This window comes from Chrysochloris asiatica, unplaced genomic scaffold (genome assembly GCF_000296735.1).
Source record: "Chrysochloris asiatica unplaced genomic scaffold, ChrAsi1.0 scaffold00181, whole genome shotgun sequence".
NCBI lineage: Eukaryota > Metazoa > Chordata > Mammalia > Afrosoricida > Chrysochloridae > Chrysochloris > Chrysochloris asiatica.
In genome coordinates, this window is record NW_006408699.1 from 2,147,225 (window position 1) to 2,160,021 (window position 12,797).

At 39.2% G+C, this 12,797-nt stretch overlaps 1 protein-coding gene across 3 annotated transcripts in view; it reads left to right on the forward strand.

The window, feature by feature from the left end:
- RBMS1 (RNA binding motif, single stranded interacting protein 1) overlaps positions 1-12,797 on the forward strand; it is a 267,850-nt gene that overhangs the window by 230,602 nt on the left and 24,451 nt on the right. For all 3 annotated transcript variants that reach the window (XM_006872021.1, XM_006872022.1, XM_006872023.1), the window contains 2 exons: positions 3,296-3,453; positions 5,253-5,332. In XM_006872021.1, the coding sequence (XP_006872083.1) occupies positions 3,296-3,453; positions 5,253-5,332 (238 nt within the window). The remainder of the gene's footprint in view (positions 1-3,295; positions 3,454-5,252; positions 5,333-12,797) is intronic.

Genomic DNA, 12,797 nt, shown 5'->3' on the forward strand with positions numbered 1-12,797 from the left:
AGGTAAGCATTACTTACCTTCCTGGAATAAGAGTTCTGCTTGAAGGAATTGAGTCCATAACTTTTATTACTACATTAAACCAGATAGTTAGGGAGAAGTTTGCAAAATTTGTATAACTTTTTAAAGATAAAACACAAGGCTTCAAGGAAATTTTGCAGCTCTGTCGAAGCTACCTTGGTCTTGGCCTGCGGAGTCTTTGAGAAATATTCACTCCCCTTTGGTGTTACCACTGCTTAGATGGAAATGTTTAAGTAGTAATAAGTAACATAATAACATCAGACTCCCAAGATAGCCTGTCACAATCTACTTTCAGCTTCATGGCTTGCGGTGGTTCGAGTCCCAGCTCAATGTCATGCCCTATGAAAAGTGTTAAGGTTCTCTCTCTTGTCATTGTGATTTGTGCACTTCATTTTTAGGTCTCATTCTTTACCAGTGTTTCTGTACCTGTAAACTTCCGGAAGACGTGGTTATTTTATAAGGACCCCTCCACTGCCATCAAGTCACTTTCCAACTCATGACAACCCTCCGGGATAGAGTAGAACTGCCCATAGGGTTTCCAAGGTTGTTATCTTGACAGAAGTTAATTGTCTCATCTCCCATGAGGTGTCTGGTGCATTTGAATCTCCAACCTCTCAGTGGGCAGTTGAGCCCCTTAACCATTATTGTGCCACTGTCTTAAATTTTATACAGTGTTGCTGTAACAGAAATATCACAGTGGGTGGCTTTAACAAACATAAATCTGTTTTCTCATAGTTTCAGCGGCTAATAGTCTGAATTCAGAAGAGCAGTTCTAGGGAAAGCTTGCTTTCTTTGTTGGCTCATTGGTGACCTTCATGCGGCATGGTGTTTGTTTTTTCCCATCTCTGCTTGCTCAGTTGGTTGTTTCATCTCTTCTGTATCTTAAAAAAAAAAAAAAAAAAGACTTAAAAACACACCCTACACTAATATTGTCTCTTAACAACAGAAAAAATTGATTTCCCAAAAGGATCATCACCACAAATATAGGGGTTGTATGTACAACATATACTTTGTTGGGGGCACAATTCGATCCATGACAGACACCTTTAGAAGGACACAGTCTGGAATGTATGAGGTGAATTGTTGGTGCCCATTGGCTGTTTGGGGCCACAGGGTCTCTCAAAACTCCTCATGTTCATAGAGAAAAGGCTGATTAAGAACCAGATTTCCACAATAACATGTGAAGCCTTGCACACTAGAAAGCCTTCAGGGCCTTGAGAGGTTAGGGCCAAAATGAGATGACTAATGGAGAATCTGTGCAGCTAATTGGGTAAAACTGATGGAGATGATGAGTAAAGTGGAAATACGGAGATAAGACTTTACTTTCCACCTACCTCAGAAGAATATGAAGACTTTAAAACCTAAGACCATTTTTATTGTTTCCTCCTGTATTTTGCAGCATTTTATCTATTTGAGCCTATATTCACATAATGTGCAAAGTACAAGAGACAGAATTTCACCATCCTCATTTCTCTAAGAAGTGTTCTAACTCTTCTTCTAGGACAGATTGCTTTGGGTATTCTAGCCAGACCATGGTACTTCCAACATTCTTTACCAACACCATGATTCACATGCATCGATTTTTTAATGTTCTTCCTTATTCACTGTCCAACTTTCACATGAGTATGAGGCAATTGAAAGTATCCTGGGTCAGGCACACCTTATCTCTCAAATAGACAACTTTGCTCTTTAACACTTTAAAGATTTGTATCTTGCTTGCATGTTTGATAATTTTCAGACTGAAGAAGTTGGTAGAATTCTTGAGTTTCATCTTTGTTGGCTTTAGTGGCTAACTGGTGTTTCTTGTAGATGTTATTATATCACAGATAGCATTGTATTTCAAAATAGATCTTGAAATGCTCGTTTTAATGATGATTGTCACACCATTCCTCTCCAATTTGTGGTTCCCAGCACTGTAAACCATATCAGTATCCAATTCAAAATGGCCAGTACCAATGTCCTTTTCAGCAGACTGATACCTAGGATACCAATGCTTTATGTATTCAATTTTTCTTAATGATAACTTCAAATTTTCCTAGACTCGTACTTCATACATTTCACATTCTGATTATTATTGGATGTTTAAAGCTGTTTTTTTTCTCATTTTGAGTTATGCCCCATCAGCAAATTAAGCTCTTGAAATTTTTGCTCCATGTTCATCATTGAGATCAACGCTACTTTTGAGGACGTATTCCTATTAAATATACATAGCAGTGTTAGTAAGTACACATACACGTTTTATGAAAACTTACTGTTCTTTGATTTCAGTGGATTCTATATCTTAGCAAAGGAAGGGTGGGTAGGAAATGATCTAAGATCATAAAAGTCACAACTTCTCAAACTCTTAAGTACACGAATCACCTAAGGATCTTGTTAAATGTAGTTTTTGGTTCTGTGGAGCTGGTGTAGGACCCAGGATTCTGTATTTCTAACAAGTTCCCAGATAATTTCTATTACTGTTGACCCCTGTATCAATGTTTGAATAATAAAGGTTAATTATTTCTTCTCCCCTAGCTAGTCTGGCTCTGCCTAGATTCTCTAGTTCATTCTGCCCAGAATTTATCATTTTATATACCTTTAAGGTCTTGTGTTTTGGTTAATTTAGGAGCTGTCCATTTTCTTTGGTTATCACAATGCAGAATTACTAATGTCACTGCCTTACTAGAGCAGAGGAGAATGAACTTGGGAAAAGCCCCCCTTTTGGGTTCTAGATGACTTGTTCCAACATTCTTCTTTGTGTGTCTATAAATTGACTTACTGTTGTTGTTGTTAAGAACCACTGAGTTGGTTCCTACTTTTAGTGACCTTGTATAGGATTTCCAAGGAGCGGCTAGTGAGTTTGAGCCACCGATCTTGCGGTTCAAACCGACCTTGGGTTGAATGCTTATCCTACGTCTTGTGTGATTGTGTACTTGAATTGGACACCTAAAAATAGCTGTGGAGGAGAGGCTGGCTATTTTGGGGAACACAGCAGACAGCTGAGAGTTGTGGTTCCATGAGGCTTCCTCTCCAACTCAGTAGTATCTGCCAGCAGTTCAACTTCCAAATCTAAGAATGGCTCACTGGGATCATATCTGACCTGCACAGATTGTCCTGCTTCTGATGACACTTCTTTCAAGTGTCCAAGGTGATTTGAGTCTTCTGTAGTTCCCATAACCTCACAAGGTAGGAGAGAGAGTGGCTAATTAAAAATAGATATGTTGATATAATTATCACTCTTATTATAATGATCTCACCATCCATTGGAAATTAATGGAGACTCTTTATTCTGTTTTAGCAACAGGAACAAGATCCTACTAACCTGTATATTTCTAATTTGCCACTGTCCATGGATGAACAAGAACTTGAAAACATGCTCAAACCATTTGGGCAAGTTATTTCTACAAGGATACTACGTGATTCCAGTGGTACAAGTCGTGGTGTTGGCTTTGCTAGGTAAGCAGATTGCCCTATTTTATAATGTCAAGAAAACTAATTTCAGAAAATTGGGGGGAAGGGGGCGGGGGAGCAAAAAGAGAAACTTTAAGCCAATGGTATGATGGTATGATAACTAGTTGCACCATGAACTCAAAGTGTGTCAGTACCACTTGTACATCCTCAGATCTTTTGGAAGTTCATCAAGAATTTTTGAACAAAAGTGCACTGAATATTTGGTAGCTTACAGCAAAGAGACATCATATGAGCAGTACTTTTGAAAATGTGTGTTAATTAGATCCAGGAGCCCTGCAACCTCTTAAAAAACAATCATCAGGCTCCTGTATTTTAAAGATAAAGTTGCTGTGTTTTTTCTCATTTGATGGAAATTTGATTCACCATCAAAATCAATCAGTGGAAATGTTTCAGACATTCAGAAAAGTAACCCACCACACAAATTTTAAAAATACCATTTTACAAATTTATTATTGTTTTAGATACAGCTAAAATTCCCTCCTTCCTTGCATCTTTTTTTCCCCCTTCCCTCTCCCCAGGAAGGAAAACTACTGTTTAATGTAGTGGTCAATTTGGTTTCTAAAGAAACAATCTTAAACAGGTGGAACCTTGATTGGTAGCAAGCTCTTATCCAAAAGTTCATGTGCAAAAGCTGATGATACCTTTTTAGAGGGCCTCTTAATACTGTGTAGTAACAGATAATGTCTTCATGTTTTAAAGTATTGACTTTGATTTTGGAGGAAATATCGTTGACATTTTATTTTCATATGTATTGTCCCATTTTATGATGATCAAATCTACCACAGACCTGTATGTTACTCACTGTCATTATGTATGAGACAATCTAGGCAAATAATGGACATGCCCACTGTCACCTAGCTGCCAGGTAATGAAGAGTGGCACTCTGACTGTAGTGCATTACTCTTTCTGTTAAGTTAGATAATATCCAGTAAAAACTAAATCATTCTTCAGGTAGGAAGTCACCAATGACTGTATCTCCAGTTTACATATTGGGCTCAGAGGGCCCAGGTTGAAAGCCTCAACATGATCTCATCACCTTTCTGGTGTTCTTCTGAAAGTAGATCTACTAAGTATCGCTTTTACATCCAAAGACTGAACCCTGCATTTGCTGTTGCTTATTAAAACCACTACTGTCCATGAAAATATAGGCAATTCTTCGGGCAGTCTAAGAGTATAATGCATTTAGAATACATTACCCAATGTTTCTTCCATTAAAGAAGAGTAAGTCAAAGTATTCAGTTACCTGCAATGTTTTTCAAATGTCAAAGAATGACTACTAATTAAACATTTTGCCTAAGGCAAACGTAAAAAAAACAAAAACAAAAAACAAAGCTTATCATGTATACTTTCTGATTGATACTAGTTCTTACCATGTCTTCTGAGTATACTTTTTTATGACTACATAAAAGCGAGTCATCTTTAAGACAATCAAAATTCTAGCGAGTAATTTCAGTTGCTGTTTTAAATGTTATTTTAATACCATGATTAACAAAATTATTGTATATAGATTATCAATTTAGCAACAATTGGAATAAATTATACATTAGACACAGTTGATCCTAAATACTCTCCATAATTTAATCTTTGTGAGTTAGAAAGTACTTTGAGATTATGTTATTTTACTAGAGAAATACAAAAACAATCATCAGAAGATAGGATAAACTCGCCTTTTCATATTCATGTTTTTACTAGGTGGTATTTGTATTCGGTCACATGTACAGAACAAAATGAAAACTAAGACAACTATAAATATTTATAAGTGTTCTATTTTTATGTGAAAATAGGATGGAATCAACAGAAAAATGCGAAGCTGTTATTGGTCATTTTAATGGAAAATTCATTAAGACACCACCAGGAGTTTCTGGTATGTTGCTTGTCTAAAATTTTACCAGTAATATTTAATGAGGAGCCCTGGTGATGCAGTGCATAAGGATTCCTCTGCTAACCCACAGGTCGACAATTCAAACTCACTAGCCTCTCCGCCAAGAGAAGAAAGCTGTAGCAGTCTGCTTTCATAAAGATGACAGCCTTGGGAACCCTGTGGGGGCAGTTCCACTCTGTCCTGTAGACTAAGAATCTACTCATCTCATGGGTTTCAGTTTTCGGTTCTGTTTTTTGAATATGATGTCTGTATAACTTCAGCATATGATGACTGTTATATCAAGAATAAAAGCAGAGCACTAATGTAGTTCTTCAGAAAATATTTCTCTGGGTCTACAAGTAAGACTTAAAATTTTACCTTTCCTTTGGCATTGGGTATTTAACCACTAGTATCAAGGAAACGCTCCTTTGAAGCAGTGTACCTGCCCTGTACCTGTTAAATCCCGGCAGGTAAATGTTGCTGCCTTCAGAAATTTGGGTATATCCAGCTTAACCAGCCCTCAGTGTCATAGTTCCTCCAGTTAGCTTCTACACCCTTCCTTCCCAATAGTTATCAATTTTCACCCATCTATCCAGTCTCCCTGCCTCCCTGATTCTAAGCAGATGACTTCACTTCCTACTTAATGAATAAAATAGAGACCAGCAGCCAAAACACCATTCCCTTCCTGTTTCCTCCCAACAAGGAGACCTTCACTGACACTCATTCTTACTTTTCTGTTCCTGAGTGGAAAAGATAAAGTATTTCAAACTGTGTGGCCTTGATTCCATCGCACTGGGACCTTGGCTCTCTGCTGGTTATCTCCTCCCTCGCCTATAATTTCAGGTTTTGTCTCTTACACTTACCCTTTTTTTGTGGGGGTATGCAACAAACCCAGTACCTTTTATTTAATAAAATAACCAACCTTGGGTTAGATTAATTTGGTAAAGAGAGAGAACATGTACAAATAAAGAGTAATGGGGATAAAAATATAAGATCATAACCACAAATTACAAAAATACTATGAATAAAACCAGAAAGATCTTGTGCCACTAAATTTTAATTAAATAATTATATAGGAAAAATACCTACTTTTTGGATCACACAAGTCTCTCATAATAAAACTGAGCACTCGATTCCTCTTTAGGTTTCCGCACAAAAACTGTTTTTAAAGTGTGAACTCTAGTTTCTTCCCATCCACACCTCGACTTGCTCCAATCTGACTTCTCCCACTAGTTTGCAATAGAAATTCTCCTGGTAAACTTGTCTCTCTTCCATGTTGTTTATCTGCTGCATTTAAATACTGCTGTTTCCTCTCCCCCTTGAAATGCAGTCCTCTGTTGATATCTGTTGCACCCACCTGTCTCTGTTTCCTTCCCATTTCAGTATTAATCCTTTCTCCTTTGTGGGCTTGCCCTGGTGTGGCACTGTAGGTAAACACGGGACTGCTAACCTCAAGGTTGGCAGTTCAAACCCACCAGCCAATACTTAGAATCCCTTTATAGGGTCGCTGTGATTCAGAACTGACTTGAGGGCACGTGACAACATCTATTTACCACTTAACTGTTGAGTGTTTTTTGGAGTTCCGTGTTTGGCTTACAATTCTGATAGATTTCGTCCACTCCTAAAGGTTTCAGACTATTGCTCATATTCAGATGAAAGGCAGGGGTCATTCAGTGGAGCAGCTGATTTCTGTGCTGGTTTCTGGTCAGTGAACCTCAAGTGAGCTGCCATCCATCTGTCAGTGGAGGCTTGTGTTGCATGGTGCTGCACCACTGAGCAGGTTTTACTGGAGGGAGCTTCCAGACTCACACAGACTAGCAGAGAAAGCTTGGTGATGCACTGATACATCCGCCCAGTGAAAACACTCTGTATCACAACCGTGTGATCCCATTGTACATGGGATGGCGTGTACCATGGCGTGTGCCATGAGATGGAAGCCAATTCTGTGGCAGCTAAGGACAACTTTCAGACAGTCAGCTTTAATCCTGACTTTTTCACCTGAGTTTCAGGCTACCTAACCTCAGTAATCTTACATTCATCCTCTCCAAAACGAAATTCATCTTTTTTCATCTAATCCTTTCTTCTTAATTATTTTTCATACCTCCATTGGTAGACCCAGGATCCATCCAGACATCCAAACCTGAAATTCAGACTGCATCACCCTGGGCTTTCTTCCCTCCTCTATTGCTCATTTCTCACATGCAGGTCCTCAGCATTTTTCTTGATTGTTTCTAGACTCTGCTCTCTCCTCTCCATCCCTCTTACCAATGCTTTGTTTAGCCCCTTATCATTCTTTCACCTAGACCATTACTGTGGCCTCCAAATGCCTGCCTTGTCTCTAATCTTACCAAATATTTATCCTCCCTGATTGCAACCAGAGAGCTTTTGGTGAAATAAAGCCTTTTCTGCCACTTACTGCCAAAAAAACCTTAAAAGGTTCCCCTTTAAGTAAAGGAAATGATTCAAGATTCTTAGCAATCCTGCCTTATTCCTCTTTTCCTCCAATACCAAACTGCCAATGCTTTTACAAGGACGCCTTCTTACTTCAGTTTTCTTTGCTTGTTTTCACGAGGTTTCCAGTGCCATCAGTTCCTTAAACACAACTGTCTTCCTCCTCACTCTTCGCATGCCTTCTCCCTGAGGGGTCTCCTGTAGGAGACCCCTCAGGGGTTGGGTGACCATCTGTTTGCCCCACACCTACTGTCTGTCATAGCACGTAGCATGTTTATAATGCTGGCAGTCCCACTAAATCCAATGTTCCTCAAAGGCAGAAACTGTCCCCTTTTTATTTCCCTGCCAAGCACAGTGCTTGAAGCATAGTTGTTGTTGTTGTCAAGTGCCGTTGAGTAGATTCTGATCCATAGTGACCCTGTATAGGGTTTCCAAGCAGTAGCTGGTGAGCTTAAACCACCAACCTTGCAGTTCAGATGCCTTTGCAGTCTGACACATTAGCTCACAGCACCACACCAGGACTTCCTAAAGCATAGTAAGCAGCAGCAAATCTTTTGTTTTGAATAAATTTCACTAATCAAATACCACAACATTACTGCCCTACAAGATGGCATATGGGAGAAAAAATTAAATGTCTGGTCCACAAGTAGCCCCTAGCATGTGGCCCACCAGCAAGAATAAAGTGTCAAGATTTAGCAAGTACCTCACTTTACTTTTGGGGCCAGAGAGTAAGTACTTGAAACTGTTAATATAGAGGAAAAGAGAATAACAGATAATTTTGCCTATATATCTCTCTACCCCGTCCTCTGTTATTTTAGTCCTCTTACAGTTTAGGAGTCCTGATGTGGCGCTGTGGATTAATGCGCCAGACTGCAAAACTGTTTGACCTACAAGGTTGGCAGTTCAAGCTCACCAGCGTCTCGTTGGAAACCCTATACAGGGTTGCTATGGGTCAGAACCGCCTCGATGGCACTTAACAACAACAAAAGTTTAGGTGACCTAACCTAAATTTAACCTCTCTAGTTCTGCTTCTCATCTGTGTCCAAATGGGCAAATCTTTATAAATCCTTAGGTCTATGACAGCTGCTCATTGCAGCCTCTACTCAGGCATGCTCTGGGGTTAAAGTTGGAGTCACCCAGTGTGCCATTAGCTGTTTTGCCTGCGTCAGAATAATTTAAATAGATTAGCCAGAGCTTCCCAGGAGCCCAAACACGTACTTGAGAAGCAGGCACGTGCACCTACTTATCTCTGAACATGGGGAGAGTTTCTGAAATGAACAGTTGGAGACAACCCCAGAGTAATACTAGAGTGCCCCATTTGACTAGATACAGATTGGTCCCAACAATGTAAGGCACCATTTTTTAGATGTAAAAATAGGTAACACTGAAAGATTCATTGAACTGAACCATGTTAAATAACATAAAAGATCTGGTCTAACCTCTATAAAATTGATTTTATAACTGCAATAGAATATGTATACCCGTTTTTAACAGAAGACAAGAGCCACATCAAGGTGTTTTGAGATTAATTTCAGCCAGAAGTCATTGGAGTGAGAAGTTTTCCAAGGCTATGCTTGTGTTCAGTATTCATTCTCCTATAACTCCAAGGTTCCATCTTTTAACTAGATGACTGGTATCACAACTAGGGATTCAGTCTAATTTTCTGTATCCAGTTGAATTTTATTTCATAGAGAAATTAGTATGTAAGTTTGTATAATACCACTGGCTATACTTGACCTTGTAATAGTAAAACCTAACAGCTCCTATCTATAGCACCTGGTTGGTATGGCTTGGCTGTATGTGAGGCTGACCTGTCTACAGGCGTGTGCATGGAACACAAAATGGGATATCTGGAAGTATATTCTTTTGTAGAACTCAGCCTTCTGAAAGAGCATCCTTTTTGGTTTTATTTTTCATTTTCAACTATTTTTCCATTAACACTTGAGTTGAAAGAAATTCAACCAAGTAAAGAAAGACAAGGGAGAAATTTCAGACTTGGGAGCCTTTTGTAAACTCAACCCTATGTTTAACACCTGTGCAAAACTGATCCCTTATTAATTTCCTAGTATTACCATAACAAAGGAGTCCCCCATATAGTGCTGTAGGATTAGCAATGGATTGCTGCCCATGCAAGGTCCATGGTTTAAACCCACCAGCCACACCTTGGAAACCCTAGACAGGATTGCTATGAGTTGGAACTGACTTGATGGCACTTAACAACAACAAACCCATAACAAAATACCACAGATTGAGTGTCTGATAAGAACAAAACCTTATTGTCCCATAGTTCTGGCGGTTGGGAATCCAAGATGAGGGAGTCGGCTATTTTGATTCCCTCTCAGGCTTGAGGAAGAATCTGTTCTTTGCCTCTCTGCTAGATTCGTGTAGCTCCAGGTGTCCCGTGACTTAGAAGGGGCAGTGTCACATGATGTCTTCCCTCCTCCTTGTCTCTGTGTATCTTCCCTTTGTTAAGAACACCAGTCTTACTAATTGGAGTCTTACTTGTTAGAGGATTACTCCTCATGTTAACATAGCTAGTATCTTCAAAGACCCTATTTCTAAATAAGGTCACATTCACAGGTGCAGAAGTTAGGACTTCAACATATCTTTGTGGAGGATGTGATTCAGTGCACATTGGTTTTGATGTCATATCTGTCTGAGATAAGATCTGCCAGTTTCTTGATTGAAGGAAGGGAGATCTCAGGATGTCATGGATGGAAGTTGGAGAGTTTACTCTTTTTTCTCATAAGAACTTCATGCTTTTGTCATTTAGCTGTTTTCTTTGATGTGGGTTCACAGCCTATTGATCATACCCATTCAAGGAAATAAAGACCTTGATTTCCAAACCACATGTAAATGATTGTAAGATTATCTGCCCCTTTGCAACAAGTAGAGAATAGCTTCTTTCAGGTTTCACCAAGAAACAGATAACATCCACAGATTCAGTCACTGTTATATGTGCAACCTTAAAGTCAAGGCTGTTTTATTTGTTGTGAATCAGTTCTTCTTTTTTGCCATTTTCTAATATATAATGGGAGCATGATGACTCTGTTGAATAAGCACTGGATTGCTAACCTCAAAGTCCGTGGTTTGAGCCCACCAACTGCTTGGCATCAGACAGATCAGACTTTTACTCCCATAAAAGGTTTACAGCCTGGGAAACCCTACAGAGGGTCACTGTGAATTGGAACCGACTCCATGGCACTTAACAACAATATTATTTAATGATTTATGCTTAGTCTTGATTCTCAAGTAAAGTACATGTTCTTTGCAGGCAGGCAGGCTCTGTTTTATTTTTAAATTTGTGCCAGGCACAGAAATCCTGTGCTTCACCCTATACCAATGGAAACTGCCAAGTAGTTTCCATGTACAGTTTCTCCCAGTAATCATGGCTATTTTGAGGACCCTTTTGGATACCTCTTTGCATATGAGTGAGGTTGTATGGCCACTAGACATGACTTTGGAATATATGATGTAGGACTTGGAAGCACACTATTCCTGTGAATTCAGATTTTCCCAAAAATGAATCCCAAGGGAGCTCAAAAACTTACAACAGAGTTTTAAAGTTTTCAATTTCCCTGGACTCCCCCCTCCCCTCAAAATTGGAATCCTATTGTGATGTTATAGGATAAGCACTGGACTACTACCCCCAAAGTTGGCAGTTCAAACCCATTCATTGGAAAACCCTAAATGGGTCTGTATGAGTGGAAACTGACTTGAAGGTACTTAACAACAGCAATATGAGAATTAACTTTGCCCATTAGTCTATTATTAGAAATGGTTCTCTTACCTGAAATTACCTGCGTAAGTACTCCACACCATCAATTCCTCCACAAAAGGTATATGATCATTTTCAGTAGAGACAGATAAAAAACAAAAATATTGTCAGACAAGGATAAATGGAATGAGTCTCCACTTTAGTGTTTAAATAATGTAAGCCCCTTGCTTGGCAGACATAACATTTCATAAATACAGTCCGAGGATGGTTTATTTAATGATGCAAGTTGTTTAGCTGGCATATGCAGAATTATCTGGGGTGGTTTCTGTCAGAGTACTCAGATTCGTGCATCGCTGGCAATTTGCCTGTGACATTAAGCCAAGTACAGAAAAGAAGCCCACGTTAGACACAGTCCCCAAGAGACATGTTCTGAAAATTAACAAACTGAAGAGCAAAGTCTTCTTAACTGTGACATGCTTAAGAAAATCTGCAGATGGCCTAGTGAAAAGAGATCTCCTGTGCACGTAAGTTGTCACTTTTCATATGCCACCACTCCTCTGGCCAGCACACTTTTCATGCCACGGTGTGGTGTGGCTGGGTTCTCCCATGCTAACCAGACCCTGTGCTGCTCGGAGGCTTAGTGCATAAAGTAGAACATGTGTATAAAGTTCTCTAAACAACTCATGCACCACATAGCAATTCTTAGTGTGATCTGTTTCTTGAAATTGCCTTTTTTAAGTCATGAACTTTCCATGTATATTGCCATTTTTTAAAAAATAACAAATTCTTGTTTAAATGTACATTATAGTTTTTTAAGGGAAAAAAACTTTCTCAGATCTGTTTGTCTACCCTTCCCCACCCAACCTAATTTTCCCCCCTCTATTGTTATTTGCATCTGCCATGGTTTTGCATGCAGGCTTGTTTGCCATAAATCAAGCTTATCTTGAAGGTTTCAGGGATTTGTTGGTGAAGTAGTCTAGGTGAATGTCATAAAGTGGTTCTTATTAACTATTTTTATATTCCCTTTGTAAAAACTCCATTGTGGGGAGGTAGTTTGGTGACTGTTCGTACAATGTGAATGCTAAAATCAAGGAATGGGAAGTTTTCAGTTCTGTAGAGCTGATGTCCAAATTAGGAGACCTGTTCAAAGCAAAAGCATGGTAACACATGGTTGTGATTCAGAGGTTTGTCTAAAAATGTTCTTTGAGTCCTCTCACAGTGCAGTCACTGAGGAACAAATGAACATAGCGTGTCAGCTGAACTTTCCTAAAACTGTAAACAGCCCTGGTACCCTGCTTG